This window comes from Cynara cardunculus (assembly GCF_001531365.2).
Source record: "Cynara cardunculus var. scolymus isolate 2C chromosome LG 4, CcrdV1, whole genome shotgun sequence".
NCBI lineage: Eukaryota > Viridiplantae > Streptophyta > Magnoliopsida > Asterales > Asteraceae > Cynara > Cynara cardunculus.
This window is the reverse complement of record NC_037531.1, coordinates 14,775,984-14,793,461: the sequence shown is the minus strand read 5'-3', so window position 1 is coordinate 14,793,461 and position 17,478 is coordinate 14,775,984. Positions and strand designations below refer to the sequence as shown.

Below are 17,478 nucleotides of genomic sequence, written 5' to 3'. Positions count from 1 at the left end.
TATTGCGATATGGAGTCATAAAACCACGAGTATTGGCATAAGCAGCATCACAGAGATAATATTTATCTACAATCGAAATTTGAGTTAATATAAAATGTATAAGAAATGGTAAAGTTGAGTAAAAATTTTACATACCTCGTGGAGGAAATGGAAAGCCAGAAGTTGGACTAAAAGCAACTTCTCTCAACACTCTAGCATCRTGTGCTATACCCTCCCATCCAGCCCAAACAAATGTGAAAAGCATATTAAAGTCACAAATACCTAAAACGTTTTGGTAACATTCACCTCTTCCTCTACCTCTATAACGAGCTTGTTRATCAACAGGTACGACTGCATGTACGARAGTTCCATCTAATGCACCCATTGCCCCCTTTATTTAGAAATACAAATTAATTGACAATATAACAGGCTTGTTAAAGCATATTAAAGCATATAATAGAAAACATACCGGAAATATTTGTCTGAGGTTTCTTTGACGTTCTGATGTGTTTTGCGTTTCCTCAAAGGATGTCGGCCGTATAACTTCTTTTGCAAATTTCATCATTGCTCGTAGCACTTCACGAAAGTGTCTATGAATAGTCTCCGTAGAGTGTTGAAATCTCCGTTTAACCATTCTAAAGCGTTCATTATGGCCAATAATTGTCAAAAATATAGCCATCTTCTCCTCGACGGTGACATTCCTACTATCTTGCAACCAATTTTTTTGTTTAAAATGGTTRCATAAAAGTATATACGCGTCCCGAGAAAGCCGCATCAATTCATAGCATTGTGTATTCGAACCGCCTAACAATTCTAGCGTATAKKCRTGACCGGTTAAGGCGGAAGTGTTATCTCTTATTCGTTGTATTCTTGATGATAATTTGTATTTCCAATACCAATAAATGATCATAACTAGCAAAAGTTCTTCCTCAAAATCCATGTATTACCTTGAAAGCAAAACATATATTGCAAAATGATGAGAAACACAAATATCAAATATAAACATAAACGTACCATTCATAAGCATACCATTCATACATAACATGTTCCAAAAGATATGTTCGAATCAATAACACCAAGTTTAATCGAAACACATATCATCCCAAAAGCAAAGTGTAACCAAACCTACCAACTAAAGTAGTCCATACTTAYGTGCCGTAAGTCTAATCCAATTTTCACAATTCACCGGTTCTAACCGCATCCACATTTTCCTATAGTCGGCGCTTTCACCTAAAACAAATAGTGCTACATCATGCAATGGTGCACCCCATCCAAGTCCCTCTAACTTCTTCAAGCAATCATCAAGATCATCTTTTGGTGCTCCATGCTTCTCTAGCATAACATTCATAACCTTCAAAATAGTTTCTTCAAKTTCCACTTTTTTAGAAGCACATATTTCTTTAGCTTTAGCTTTTCGTTTTTTGCTTTGTACCGGAGGGCGAGAAGAACACTCTTGAGTTGAGGTCGGCCCCCTGGTTTCTTGAGTTGAGGGTAGTCCCCCGGTTTCTTGTGTGTCAGGTAGATCTTCATTCAAGTTGGGATCAGAGTCATAAGGATCAGGTATTGTAGATGCAGTTCCATAACTCTCTAGCCCAATACTGGCAACCCCATCAAATAGTTGCACACAGAGTTCAGGATAAAGCAGTCCGGTACTCCTCAATGGTTCCATGTATTTACTTTGCTGTTTTAAAAAAATTATATCCATATAAATAAATATATTATAAAAATATAATTATGTAAAGAATAAGAAAGAAAGTGACCGAAATTTCTATCTTCCATTCCTCATCGGATAGATTGAAGGTGTTGGTTGATGGATCGTAGACATTGCCCGTTTTGTTTTTCAGTTTAGACCAAGCTGCGTATTTTCCCTTAAGATAATYGTAGTGATTTTTCATTTGTCGTTGATCCACGTCAATGTTATGTTTTCTTTTCAACTCTTCTCCAACAATCTTCCACGATTGTGACTTAAGACTACTACCTTCTCGTCCATTTTTAATTGTCTMGTGTATACAAGCTTCGAGAAATGTTTGGACCAATCCATCCTTTTTCCAGGTAATCCTACGTTTCTTTTGGTGCGAAGATTCACCAACTAATTCCATACCTAGTCCAAACAATTTTATAAAGTACAAAGTAATAAGAAAAAGTGATCATGTCAATCTTCAAAAAACCCCATCTAAATAGTTGCATCTAAACAAAAGATCTATAGCAATCTATAAGAAAAAGTGATGATAGCAATCTATAAGAAAAAGTGATAATAGCAATCTTCAAAAAACCCCATCTATAAATAGTTGCATCTAAACAGAAGATCTATCAAGGGGGAACATAGGTTTTCTTTTTCTTATATATTGTATGTAGAGATGTAATCAGAGTGGAAGCATTTGTAGCAGAATTCGATGACAAGCAGTAGATGAGAACCTTTTTCTTTGAACCTTTTTTAAGTAATATGTAAATGAGAACCTTTCTTAGGGAAAAATGAGTTTCAATTGACAATAACCAATTGACTTTGAACCTGCAAAACCTAACAATTGAGGTTCCAAAACACTTTAAACTTGCAAACAACTTGATAACACAGCCCTAACAACAAACAATTGACTTTGAACCTGCAAAACCTACTTAAACAACCAAGATTGAGTGACCCTTTGATCCCAACAAATTTGAAGAAAAAATAAGGTCATTCAACACTATTCTAAACAAATCCGAGTTCTGCTAGGCATTTTATCAAACAGTGAGAGCATAGCATACGATTATTCTTTTTGCATAAAAGGCAACAATAGTGTACATACTACATACCATGAATCGCTAAAAGTTGTACACCACAATAATGTAAAGGAAACCGGTTCTAATCGAGGTGGAAAGTCGCTCACTGCAGAGGGAGCGATTAAAACAGCAGCGATTAAAGAGGAACAGCAGAGGGAGCGATTAAAGAGGAAGCGATTAAAGAGGAACAGCAGAGGGAGAACTTACAGCAGAGCGATTAGTGATGAAGAAAGGTGAGGGGAGATCGACAATGAGAAGATGGAGAAGATGCTCCGGCTTCTGCGATGACAATGGTGAAGGAGACGAGACTGCAGCGGTAAAGGGTATGGAAGGGTAAATAGGGAAGAATCGGTAATCTGAATCGTTGAGCGGTACCCTAGATGCAAAATGGTTAAGAGGGGGATTGTAACCATTAAGAGGTATTTTTTTTTTTGCCAAACAACTTCAACCTCTGACCGATTAAGAGGTTGGCTCTTAATGTAACCATTAAGAGCCAAACAAACAGCCCCTAAGACGGAATCTTCACCCTTGGATCAACTCTAATTGAATGCTTCCACTAAATCAACACTAATAAGAAACACCATATTAGTTACCTTCTAAAAGCTCAATTCATGGGTTTGTTTGAGATTAAAAATGATCATGGTTCAAATCTCTTCTTACACTTCTCATTTTAACTCATATTCTCACACAATACCGAATTGTTTCAATAGATCAATAGCAGATACATTAAGAGGTGAATTTTGTTTGGAAAAAAAAAATCTGTCTATTAATGGTTTTAAAACACACTTAATGATTTTGTATCATGGTCCTTTCTTAACCATTCAACGCCCTAATTTCATTGTAAACAATTACCGAACAATTATATTTTATTTTGCACTATATCATGAGAGTCTCTTAATCATTCTGATGACTTAATCATTTTGCACCAAACTATTTAGCAACTGTCAAACAACCCGTAAATGGTTTAAAGTAAAAGGATATCTATCCTTCGTCTTCTCACAATCTTTCAGTCTACCAAAACAACTAAAATACAACATATCAAGATGTTGTAGTGCCCCAATCATTTGGACATCTCTTAATACATACAAACCAAACGATTGAGATAACTATGAAAATGAATGAGAATTCATTTGTTATGATTGAGATATATATAAAAGATGATCACATGTTCAATATTTTAAATTATGAAATAATTAAGATATTTATAAAACCAGATATTCAATTAGTTTAGACGAACAAATTTATATGATCAGATATATACAACTCAGACATCCCAAGAGACCAATAGATTTGATCAAAAGTTAATGTATTTATTGGTGCACTATGAATACATTTATCAAGAACCATGAGTACAAATGAATCATGAACATTTGTTCACTCATAAAGAGTCTTTTCAAACATGAATTGACATAAGCATGTTCAAAAAAGCTTGTCGATATAACACTTATATGAATTTAAAAATGTGTTCATGGGTGAACAAGTTGAATCTCATATCATTAAAATCTTTTCCTCCGTGTACAATTAATTAAATTTCATATCATGAATGATCTCAACCATAAATTTCAAAAAGGATCAATGGATGAGATGAGTTAACAAAGTTAACACCATATATTGGGTTAACAAATGAACTTACCCCAACGTATATGTATATATATATACACACACACTTGGGATCATGTAAGACCAACCTGTTTTCATAAGACCCGTGAGATCACATTTTTACACTTGAAACTTCACAGTGTTTTTGCTGTAAAGGTTCAGATTTTTTTTACCTTCACAATGTTTTGTTATAAAGTTTCAAGTGTAAAAAAATGGTCTCATGAAAAACAATATGATCTCGTAAAATGAAGGTGTTCTCAATAACAGAAAAGAAAAATGTGATATGTTTCGACTGTGTACAACCAAGAAACGAATAATGTTACATGTGTGAGCCTGCTAACATAAGAATCACAAATCTCCCTTCTTCCTTATCATAAATTAATTCCTAAGAATCGCTCACACCCAAGATTGTTTTCACTGTGGCCGTTAGATCTACTAACCGAATCTATTGAAAGATGTTCGTTCGTATAACTTATCTGAACCCACAAAATTTCTGGGGGAAACAGACTTTTTAACTACATAATACAATTCTAATCTGATTTTATAAGCAGGATTAAAGATCTTCATAGGCCATAGAAATGAAATTTTGAAGCTCACCCGTCTTCCCATATATACTCGGCTCCGAACCAATCGCAAAAGTTGCATCGTATAACTTCGACCAATTACCTTTTGCTATTCACTTCCACTGCTGTATCGCCCGTCTGCCAATGTTATAACATCAATAACGTATCACGAATTGCAAAAAGAAAACTTAAAGTTAAATCAAACCCAGTAAAAGTAGGGTCTGGGTAGTATGTACGACAGATTGTTCCTCTGCCCCAAAGGGTAGAGCTACAGAGATATTGTTTCCATGAAGACCCCAGCTTGCAAAACAAAAACAAAAAAAAAGAAAGAAAATATCATACTTCGAGAATGGTTTTTCCCTTCCATGGCTTCTCTCTTTTCTTGGCAGCTTACACAAAGGAACGGACCATCCCACGGTCTTGAATTCCGTCCACTAGATGATCCTGCGTGTACTGAAATACCCTCCCCGGGCTTCATTTCGACTTGACACACAGCACATGTAAACAACTTGAACATGTTACAAAGCGGGTATTTCGTATCTAACCTGCCACCAGATATTAAAGATATCAGCAGTTACTACCACCATACTTAATGAAAAAGAAGTTAAAAAAACATTCTGTGGATGGTTAGCAAACCAAACCAAACAGTCACGGTATATCCTACCAAAAGGTGGGGTCTGGGGTGGGATGTATGCAAACCTGACCTCTACCTCAAATAGTAGATCGATTTTTTTATGAAACCTAATTTTCGATCCCATGCAGATTCACAAAAAATTCAAATATCAGAAGTACCAAACTCAGAAATTTAAGATCTAGCACTGTACAACCTTTCAGAAAGCAGAGCAGATCCTTCCTCTACCATCTCCTCCACCACGTCTGGCTCGAGATATTCGTCATCCATATTAGATGTTGACCCTGAACTCTTTTTCTTAAAAATAAACTTGACTTTGAATACTCCTTTAGTCATCTTCTTTGGTTGCGGCACAGGAGGATTTGTCTTGTCTGTAGGCAGAATATCAACGACCATGCAGGTTGTATCATCCCGCAATCCTTTTGGTTGTACAGCTTCCTGTAAATGGAACTGAATGAATAAAAACTAGATGTTCAAAGGAAACTGAAACACTAACTAAAAGATATATGTATCCCTTACTTTAACAACTTGTGCAGCTGCTGCATCTGGCGGCATTCCACGACAGCAATCTAGTGCCGCTTCTGCAGATAACGCATCCCAGACACCATCACTTGCAATGATAAGCCTTCCGCCAGCAGAGGATAGCTGCAGGTTACAAATCTTAGCAAATCATGCCATTGCATTCTATTACCAGAACATGATTTAGGGTTTAGGGGTTTACAACTGCATGATTCGATATGCTTTATAGGAGATAAAAGTGGAAGTTGCAATATGATGATAGTAGGGCACCAACAGGAATAACTGACCTTAACTTGCTTAACATATGGAACAGGAACTATGAACTCCCCAACATCTAGATCTCCGATAGATCGTGAAAGACACAAGCCACCGGGCCAACATCTTAGAGGACCAATCTGCCAAGACATAACCAGAAGGGTAAAACCTCAATTCTATACATGCGTAAATCATACAGGTTATTCTTTGAACAACCAACATTAGGATAAAATAATAAATAAATGAACAAAGCAACTTCAAAAGATTTATGATAGGTTTACTCTTGATTGTGTTTTTTTCTTTTAGCAAACCACTCTTTCGTATGAATAAGATGGATTCACTAAACTATTTGGATGAGATGGCAGCATATCACGGTCGAAGTCCTGAAGCGCTAGGTCTAGGGCAGTTCCACCTCTTTATAGTTTACAAGAGGGTTTTATCGAAAACGTGAGAAAACATCGAGAAAACAACAAATATTTTTTGGTTTTAACCCTATGACATAGAAGTTGGGTTTCATCAAGGCTACCCCAAGGATTGGCCTAGTTGTGATTCACTACAACTTGGGCTTGGTGTCTCATGAAGAATTAGGTTTTGGGTTTGAATCACACTAGATGCTATCAACTCCTTATGGGACATGTCTAAGGTCATGTGGAGAGCGTTTCACATGGACCCCACAGACTGGTTAAGCCAATGATGATTGATGACAGATGCTCTGGTTATTCAAAAAAGAAACTAGTTACTGGATTACAAGTGTGGCGTTGTTCTACATATGGTTACTGCCAGCATCCCCTCCATTATCTTATCTCAAGAGGAACGTAAAGCTCAATGGTGCACCTTGGGAATTAGACTGGGATCAACATGAAATCATCAAATAGATAATTGCTTATAAATATCTACAACTGCATTCATTGTCTAATCTTTTAAGATCCAAATGTCATGGACACCATCAGTGGAGAAGTAGAGTCCCAGAAAAGCATAAACAGCATCATGAAGAACTTAAAAGTCCAAGAACTAGAAAAAGGCTAATCACTTAGGTGCAGGAAAATTCTGGGGATCTAGGAAACGATGGATTAAGCATCAAGTAGAATACGAGATTATCGTATGGTTTCATCGGAAGGATCTACTTTGATTCCTGCATTAACTCTTTATAGTCATAGCAGAAGTAGTGTTCTTTCAGATTACGGTTAGTAGGTTGAGACATAAAACATAGAAAGGGTTGGCATTTGATATAATAACTAAATGGGTTCATGTTAAGTTCAAGCTTGACAAATCTGCAGCAGTCCATGAAGTGGCTGGGAAGCTTCAGGGCTTCAATATCCTCTTGTAACCCCCTTAGCACACTGGTCTTAAAAACTAGTGGAGTGCGAAGACTTGAATATGCTTCCTTTTGCAGTCAACAAGAGGCCATATGCTAGGCTTTCGCCATGATCTTGTCCCACATTAGTCACTTAATATGCTTTAATGTGTTTCCCTTCATGTACCAAGAAGATTCTTCTTTTTGTTTCTGTAATTGCTTGAGAGCTGCTCATTTATCTGAATTGATAAGATTAGAAAATTGATTTACGCTTTCACATAGCTTATATAAGGAATTCTATTAAATATTTTAATGGTAACATAGCTCTCTTTAGCTTTAGGTATAATAGGATGGTGTCAAATCACGAGAGTGATTTTGGACCAACCTTGGTTTAAAAATGCGCGCATTATGCGCTCTGATGCGCGATGCGCTCTGATGCGCTGGACAGAACGCATCAAAGAGGCTGATGCAATGCGATTCCATGATGCAAACGCATCACCTACGCATCACACGATGCGTGCATCACTTAGGCATCAGCGCATCATGTATGTTGCGTTTTGGGCTCCCTTTTTCAGTGTTCACTTGGGCTTTTTAGTTGGGCTTTTTTAGTTGGGCTTCTTAGTTATGTAAAATAGAACCTGGGTGACTGTTAGCGATAGAACGTGGACTGACTGTTAGCGATTAGCGAGTAGCGAAGCGACCTAATCGATAGAACTTAGAAGCCGACAGCAGTACTGCAGTAGTCGATACTCGATAGTCAATACCAACGGTCCTCGATAGTCATACCAGCAGCAGCAGCGATACTCGATAGTCATACCAGCAGCAGCAGCGATACTCGATAGTCATACCAGCAGCAGCAGCAGCAGTAGTCGATAGTCATACCAGCAGCAGCAGCAGTAGTCTGTAATTGTGTAATTGGAGATGAACCCGTGTTGGGGTTTGATGATGCTGATCTTGGGGAGTATTAGTTGGTCACTTGGTTGGTCACTTGGTTGGTCATTTAGTTTAGGGATTAGGACTATTAGACATTTACTTGTGTAATTGTGTTCTTCATGGTAGTAGTTTGTGTGTTATGTACTTCTGTTATTCTGATTCACGAACTTTTTAAGATTCTAATGCCACTTTTTTAACTACTTTATGTTATAAATGAAGTATTTTGATAGGCAAGTATTTTTAAGGTAGAAATTGATATGTAGAATTAATTTATAAATATTTTTTGAATACCGGGCGCATCACGTGCGTGATGCGAGCGCATCAGCATCACGCATCACGCATCGGCTTCCGGGACCCTTAATGCATCGGACCGCATCGCGCTTTTTAAAACCAAGGGACCAACATGTTTAACGACAATTCATGGAAATAACTGCTCTACTCTTTAGAGTAGAGGTCAAGTCTATGTACATCTTACCCTCACCATACCCTACACTCAAGTGGGAATTACTGGGTCAGTTTGGTTTGGTTTGGTTTGTGTTTGATGACAATATGCATATGCTTTTATTTCATTCATAGGTTAATCAGACCAACAATAAAGAAAGGTAGAGCTACATGTAGTCGCGTTGCAGTTTTCTATAAGTGTACATGAAGATCAATAAAGGTACCAAATGTCACAAAGTTAGGCTGCAATAAATAACATAAAGCACATAAACAGTGACATTAGGGAGATTTGTGAGGAAATCATAACGACATACCTGCGTGCCACCTCCAGTATTTAGCCGACCAACCTCGCCACCGCTTGCAGTGACACGCTCCGTCCTGCCAAATAGAAAGAAAAAGAATAAGAATCATAATATTTTGAAAGTAAACACCATGTTCGAAAAATTGATATACCATAAATACATAGAAGATTATATTGCACCCAACATCAACTCGAAGGCAATGAATGCGATAAGAAAAATGGTAACTTACTCCTCCTCATTGTCCTCAAATCTGTGATCTGCTGATAGATAATGTAAGCTCCCATCCACAGATTCAAGTATACAGCGAGAATCACCAACTGATGCTACAGTTACGACGAATCCTTCAATAATTACAAACGTGACAGTTGTTCCTGACAGTTGACCTGCAATCATGACAACGAGCGAGAACCACAAATGCATATTAGAAAACATGAGCACACATCATATGCATAAATTTATGAGCGGAAAGATAAAATGTTCAAAAAAACAAATAAGAAAATTGGGTCACATTTATCGTGTGCAGGAATAACAATAACTATGAGAACAATATGAATTACAAAATCACTCTCCAGTCTTACATACATATTTAGTGATGTACATTCACTTGCTCTATTCTCCAAGACTACTTCAACTTACTCTGGACATCTCTCACTCGATGTTATCTCCTCAAGCACATTGGGGAAAAGGGACATGAGCTCAACACAGTCAAGCTCAAGGGATTAACCTACCTGAAACAGGGTGAACCAGGATATAATTATCCAGGAACAGATCTAAAAGAAAGATGAGGTATATAGAGTTGTGGATGCTTAGGAACAGAAATATACCAGCACAAATGAAAAGAGGGTTAAATTTGTAACTTATGATTGTGATTAATAGGGTTCATTTTGCATCTTCATAACTTGATACGTAGGATTTGGAGCCGTTTATTTGTACAAGGGGGTTACACACCAGATAAGAAGAGTGTGTAAATTATCTAAGTAAGTGAAATACGTAGGATTCAGAGCCGTTTATTTGTAAAAGGGAGTTACACACCAAATAAGAAGAATGTGTAAATTATCTAAGTACGTGCCAAAATACACTTGCATAGCTAGCATGAATGATGAACATTTGTACTTCAGCCACTAATAGAAAATCAGTTAATGCTGCGGATTCATCTAACAGCAGTTAATTAGTTCCCACGATCCAGTATGTTCTTCAAAAGGATTTTCTTAAGTACTAGATATTAAAATACTTCAGTACTAGATTTTCTTAACGACTACTAAATATCTAAAAACCACGATGAACCTACCTAAAATACTTCAGGTCTCAACTTACACTAAACGCAATACTATCTAGTTAAAGCCATCCTGTGTATGCGTCTTCAGACAGAAGCAAAACCAAATACCTTTTTCTTGAAAATCTTTATCTGTTTTCACAAACCCGGCCACCAAAGCCCTAGGCAACACTGCGATCCACTCATCTCGGTTAAGGTCTGGAGGAATAGCACCCAGAACATTGTTTAAAAGGTTCTCTTTGGTATATATAGCTGCTGCAGATCCATTGTGGCCATCAAGTACCTGCAAAGAGAAGTTCGGTAAGATCAGTATACTAAAACAGAATTGAAGGTCACTGGTTACATATTTCTAAAAACCATCATCTACTTCTCCATCTTTCTCGCCTTCTCAATTCAGATGTAATCGCCAGAAGCAAATTGTTACAAATACAAAAAGTTAGTGCACTCATCATTCATTGATGTCATCAAAGACGCCATTAAAACATTCAAGGAGAAACAGCTGAGCTGACATCACATACCCCAAAAACAGAATACGTAGTAACACCATCTCCTAACACGCGTTGGCATTCGCTTTTGATCAACGTAAAGTCTTCCCCTTTCTTGGATTGGTTGGCTTGACCACTAATAATTTCCGGCCTCTCGATCTTCTCATTCGCCACTTCACGCTTCAACAACACCGATAATGGGACCGTTTGATGCTCACCTTTATTGGAGGACATTTCCTCGGTCCCTTCGAAAATCCAGATTTATATATAATATCCTCTTTCAACTCTACCCTAACAATAATCCGTCAAGCTCTCCACCTGCTCCAATTCCTTTATAATATTTTCTACAAAATCCTACAAAATACACAACAATCAAACATCATGAAGAATGAAGAGATCCATTATATCACCAAAAAACAAAACTATTAAATCAACCATCATATTCAAAATCGACAAACTGTAAACATCATAATTCACAACTTTCAATAAATCAAACACGAAAAAGACACAGATTGTTGCACTATAACCTGATTAACGAACAATGCAGATAATAAAATACAAAAAAACAACAAATCATACGAAATGTATTTCGAGAAACTTGAGAAAAACAAAAATCACATACAGAAATCCCTTGTTGACGACGAAACTCCAATTGCAGGTTCGATTGATTGTTGCCGACAAAAACAAACCGAATTTTGTTGAAAGAATCAAAATAATTTGAAGGTGATTAGATTCGCAGCAAAAATTCCGCGAGAGAGAAAAGGGCTGCAAATGGATTTGTGTTCGTCTCTTTGCTTTCGTTTTATTTTTCCTTTTAAACTTTCGGTGTTATTTTCGCATCATGTGCAAACGCACCCTTTTCGGTTCCGAAAGCCGGCTTGGGGCTGAGCTGAGCTGGACTGCGTCGTCTGTGAGTTGTTTTTTCTCCTTTTAGATGCAATTTCTTTTTACTACTTTGAGTTTTGTTTCGTAGATCATTTTCTAAAACCCTTGAAAATAGAAAAAATAGAGATCATGAATCAATTTTATATTTTAATAGATTTTTTTTATTAACCTAGATATCCAACTCGTTATGCGAGCCAACTAATCTCAACACGACTATTTACTTTGCAGATAGTTCGGAGTCACCGCATTTAAACCTCCGTAGCTACAAGGGGATTTTTATTCCTCATTCGATTTGAATATGAGACCTCCAGGTACTTTTGATCTTTGGAGTCAAATTCAAACCAATCAAACATCATCTTTGTAGTTTATTTTAATGATTTTTAAAACCATATTTAAAATAAAGAAAGTAGGAAAAAGAGTGGTTTTTTTTAACGTTGTGTTCTCCAAATATTTTAAAAAGGGAAAGAGGAGGAAAGTAAAAAAAACTCGTATTTTCAAAACTTTCTTAAAATAAATGAAAGGAAGTGGAGGGAAAAGAATCATAAGTTTTCTCCAAAAACTTTCCTTTTAGATGTGATTGGAAAGGGAAGGAAAAGAAGTGAACTGATTAAAACGCTTTGAGATATTTATAAAATTACAAAACTACCCAACTTTTGATAATAAAAAACATACTTTAAAAGGATATATTTGTAAAAGAAACACATTTGTTTCTTTTTTTCCCCTGTTCAAGAACATGAAGATTTATTTTTTTTCTTTTCTTTTCCTTCTTTTTTTCTTCTCTTTCGAGAACACAATAAAAAAAACTATTTTCAACCACAAGGATGGCGCCTGATTGGTTTGAGTTTGGCTCCAAAGGTCAAAAGTATCAGGATGTCTCAGGTTCAAATCCAAGGAGTAATAAAAATCCACTTGTGGCCACGGAGGTTCAAATATGGTGACTCCGGGCTATCTGCAAAGCAGGTGGTCGCTCTGGGATTAATCGACTCGTATAGCGGGTTGGATATCCAGGTTAATAAAAAAAACTATTTTTGTTTTTTCCCCCTCATTTTCTTTTCTCTCTAAATTCGAGAACACGACGTAAATATGAATAACACCCAAAAATGATTATCACTTCAGAGAAATAATTTTTTTATATATATTTTCATCAATAAGAAACTTTGAAAATAAATATTTAAAGCATCTGTAACAGATTCTCTAATATAGATAATCAAAAGTTAAAGTGTCCAATAAAAGTTTATATTCATCTCAAAGAATTTTTCCATTTTAGAGATTATAATGTTATTTATATTATTAAAATATTTAATAGAATTAATAAAATATTGTTTCTCTTTTCTAAACACTTAATTTCAAGGATTTTCATTGATAGAAAAAATAAAAAATATATTTCTCTTTTTTATATAATTATTGCAAATCTAGAGATTTTCATCATCTCTCTCGTACTTTTTCCATTTTGGAAAAGTTTATGGAGAATTTATTGAAATAAAAAATCCAAAATCTTCGTTTTAAAGAATATGTTGGATATGCTCTTAGAGAAATAATATTTTAAAACATCTTCAAAAAATTACCAAAATTTCTTCAAAATAGGAATTTTATTCTGTATTTGATTATTTTCATCTACAATTAGTTACACAAATTCAAACATGGAGCTTAATAAGTTGTATTTATGCATAATTTACTTGTAATATTGAATTTTAAGTAATATGCATTAATAAACAATACTTTGTGTATAACCATTTTAAAGTTTTTGTCAAATACTTTATAATATAATATAGATTATTAGGAATTAATATAGTAAACAATTAAAAAATTTCCTACATTGTAAATTTGATAGAAATCCTGTAATAAACTTTTTAAAACCATTAATAAACGTATCTAAAAATGAATTTTATTATAAAAGATGTATATTAGTTGGTGATTTTAAATAAATGTTGCATATAATATAAATAAAAATATTTATTAATTAATAAATTCTTTAGCAAAATAAAAATAAAATAAATTTTTATATTTATTAAAACCGTTTATTTGAATTTTTATAATGTTTTTAATTTATGAAACATATAAAATATAAATTTAATATTTATAGAAGTTACAAAAACATTTTTATAATTGTTATATTTGATGTCTGACAAATGAGTGAGGTAACTTTGTCCACAAAGAAGACAAGTTTCGGGTTCGATCTCGGAACCGGCTAACCTCCGCTGTTGAGCAAGTCAAAAAAATATTTCTCATATTGATATCCTTGGCGGCAGGTTTTATGTAGGACCAATTAGAGTTGCCGATAATCCACTTTTTGCCTAACGCGCTTCATTTTTAACAACTTTTGACTGACTAAATCTACTGAATAATAATAACATAAAAATGATTAATATAAAAAATAGTAATTCAAAATAATTTATAACTAATATTTATTTATAATTTATAATAAATATTAACTATTAATATTTAAGGGTAAAATCAGAAAAAGAAAAAAAGGGAAAAAAACAACAGAGTTTATTAAAACAGTATTCGAGTAGCGTCTCCGTAAACCTTCATTAAGCTAAATAATAACAAATCAAATAAAACTTTTTCAATAAATTAAAAAAATATTTATAAATTTCAGATTTTCTTTTTTTAATAATAAAACATATTATTTTTTATTTTCGTCATTAATTATTTTACATCGTGATTTGATATCTAATTAATATTATAATCTTTAAATCGAAAAAATAATTTTTATTTTAACATGTTTTTTTTTTCGGAATTCTAAAGTATACAATTTTATTTTAAATTTTAAGTCAACTTTTTATATTTTTTTAAATAGAATTTATTTATTCATAAATTCGTCAATTTTCCAACAACTTGTTTTATTTGACCGACTATTTGTATATTTTATACCTAAGTTTCTCATGTGACTTAAAATAAAACAAAATATATAATAAATTCTTAAATATATAAAAATAAACTGCAACAAACAAAATATATAATAAATTCTTAAATATATAAAAATAAACTGCAACAAACAAAATATATATATATATATATATATATGTATATATATAATATTATTTGAAAAATGCATAGAATTTTATATATTAATTTGACTAATTATTAATGATGATCCATAGCACATAATTAATTAATTAACAACCATCAGGCCGTATGTCATCAACTCATCATAATCAGGTCGTAAATCTGTTTCTTGTGAAACAGAAGATTTTGTCAATTTGTTTTAGATCATAAAAATATATATATGATGGTGTCTGATTCGTTTAAGCTTAACTTCAAGGATCAAAAATGTCTGGATGTCTAGGTTTAAATCCAATGAGAAATAAAAATTCTCTTATAGTCACAGAGGTTCAAATGCGGTGATTTGGGGATACTCGTAAAACAAGTGGTCGTCCTGAAATTAGTCGACTCGCATAACGGGTTTGATATTTAGGTTAACCAAAAAAAAAGTACCCAACAAATTTTGTCCTTGTGATTTGTCGAAAATAATATTTTTGGTTTTTTCAGTTTCAAAATTACATATTAATCATCGTGATTCGCTAAAACGTCTGGATTTTGGCCTCTCCTTTTAATAGTTATTTAATAACTCCATTAAATAAAAATCATTTTTGTCTTTTTATCAAATTTTTTTTGTCTTTCTTTACCGAGTCAAAAACCACAAGGATCAAATTCATAAAATCGAGTTTGATTGAGTAAAAGACGAAGATTCCATTTATCTAATAAAAAAAAGTTAACAGCCGTTAAAAAAAGTGACAAAATCCAGATATCTTTATAAACCATGATGGTCATCTTATAACTTCGAGACTGCTAACACTGATCAGTATTATTTTCGACAAATGACAAGAACCAAATTAATTGTAAGATTTTGTAATTTTTATTTGATTTAAATATGTATTGTAATTAAAATATAAAATTGCATTAAAAAATTGCAAGTGGACCCTACCAGTGGGTCCAATTGAATATTTCTTAAATTCATGAACAACAACTTCCCATTCTTTGAGATATATGATTGATTTTTATGATCACAAATCACGTAGTCATGCAAGGCCCAGCAATTTTTAAACATTAAACTCTAAGGGTGCGTTTGGTTTGCAGGAATGTTTCTGAGGGATTTGGATTCCTGGAAAGATTTGGATTTCATGGGATTTGGATTGGATTGGATTTGAAATCCATTCCTCTGTTTGGTTTGTATGATTTGGATTTAGAATTTTTTTTTGTAATTATTTCTGGATACCTTTACACGCCCCTGTTTATACTATAATGCATGACAGGAAATTAGGGCAGAACCCTTGTGCATTTTCTGTTCAACAATAGGGCAGAACAGTAGTTGGTCCTGGATTGGTTTTGTATTATCAATGCATTATCAAATTAAAACCCCAAAATGCAGACCAGAATCGAGCATTTCTAATGCTATAGAAAAGGGGTTAATCGATTACCTGCTGAGTGATGGGAGACGCCGGCAAACAGCAAGGAAGACAGCACCGGCGAGGAGGCAAACCTAGGGCACAGCTTCGCAAGGGACACGACGGGAAGGAAGCGGGAGGTGTGGGTGAAGCAATCGATGGGAGGGAAGCGATGGGTGAAGCAATCGATGGGAGAAGATGGAGACGAGAAGATGGAGAAGATGAAATCCCACGGGGATGGGATTTTAAAATCCCATGTATTTTCAAAGGATTTTGAAATCCATGGTTCACGGGATTTTAAATGAATCCTTGGATTTGATATCCTACCATTCCCACAAACCAAACACAGGATTGGAATGGATTTCAAATCCAAATCCCCCCAAATCCATTCCAATCCCGCAAACCAAACGCACCCTAATTGTATTGTATATAAATTTCTATAAGGGATCATTTACTAAGCATTTATGATTTATCCGGATAAGCACTTATCAAGTCACATTACCTTACTGGATGAATATGACAAGTAACAAGAATCTTATCCGGTAAGAACGAAGGCAAGGACCGGGAGGCATATCCGGTAAGTGATGGTGACGACTCTTACCACGGTTAGCACTTACCGGGTAAATTGTTGTATATGATGTCGTGTTGGTGGACTAAAATATTACCCGGTAAATATGTGATAGTGTTGAATTTTACCGGTAAACGCTTACCGAATAAGTGTTTGGTAAACGGCCCCTAAATATAATATGTGAAATAATAAATTTTATTTGTAAGTAAATTTAGAGTGAATTAAAAATTTCGCGTTTTTATGTGGTTTAATACTCTGTTCCCTGTTATGAAATATCTATGATGATTTGCAATTTATTACGCATTGAGTTCCTCTTATTAACTTCGTTAATTTCTTGTGTTAAATAGTTTAATTAAAAGGGTATTTTGGTCATTTTAATCATAGGGACCAAACATGTAATTTACTCTCTCTATATATTGTATCTATATCTATACTATATTATAATGCATTTGGCTAAAACTCTTAAAAACTCTTAAACTCTTAAACTCTTAAACCCGTTCATCCCTATCCGATTTCATCCCATAACTGAATTCGTGTAACTAACTGCAGATAAACACAATCAAATACAGGATAAACATCTTATTTTAAATATAAAAAATTTAAAAT

The 17,478-nt window shown here is 34.3% G+C and overlaps 2 protein-coding genes across 2 annotated transcripts; both read right to left on the bottom strand.

The window, feature by feature from the left end:
• Positions 1 to 127: 127 nt before the first annotated feature.
• LOC112510909 lies at positions 128 to 919 on the bottom strand. Its single transcript, XM_025116263.1, has 2 exons — positions 449 to 919; positions 128 to 370 (listed from the first exon to the last, which is right to left on the bottom strand). The coding sequence occupies exons 1-2, from the start codon at positions 917 to 919 to the stop codon at positions 128 to 130; spliced, it is 714 nt and encodes a 237-aa protein (XP_024972031.1).
• Positions 920 to 4,606: 3,687 nt separating this feature from the next.
• Positions 4,607 to 11,819, bottom strand: LOC112511293 (probable protein phosphatase 2C 12). Its single transcript, XM_025116861.1, has 10 exons — positions 11,654 to 11,819; positions 11,065 to 11,385; positions 10,658 to 10,829; positions 9,503 to 9,656; positions 9,286 to 9,349; positions 6,336 to 6,443; positions 6,049 to 6,174; positions 5,726 to 5,967; positions 5,241 to 5,443; positions 4,607 to 5,036 (listed from the first exon to the last, which is right to left on the bottom strand). Exons 2-10 carry the CDS (start codon positions 11,263 to 11,265, stop codon positions 5,008 to 5,010), a joined length of 1,299 nt encoding a protein of 432 aa, XP_024972629.1. The 5' UTR covers positions 11,266 to 11,385; positions 11,654 to 11,819; the 3' UTR covers positions 4,607 to 5,007.
• Between the last annotated feature and the right edge of the window lie 5,659 nt (positions 11,820 to 17,478).

Bases quoted from the DNA above. Each gene is read 5' to 3' on its own strand.
- LOC112511293 (XM_025116861.1), bottom strand. From the start codon at position 11,265: ATGTCCTCCAATAAAGGTGAGCATCAAACGGTCCCATTATCGGTGTTG. The intron at 9,350-9,502 runs GTAAGTTACCAT...TCTATTTGGCAG, and splicing joins TTTGAGGACAATGAGGAGGA to GACGGAGCGTGTCACTGCAA. The intron at 5,968-6,048 runs GTAAGGGATACA...TTCCATTTACAG, and splicing joins CAGCTGCACAAGTTGTTAAA to GAAGCTGTACAACCAAAAGG.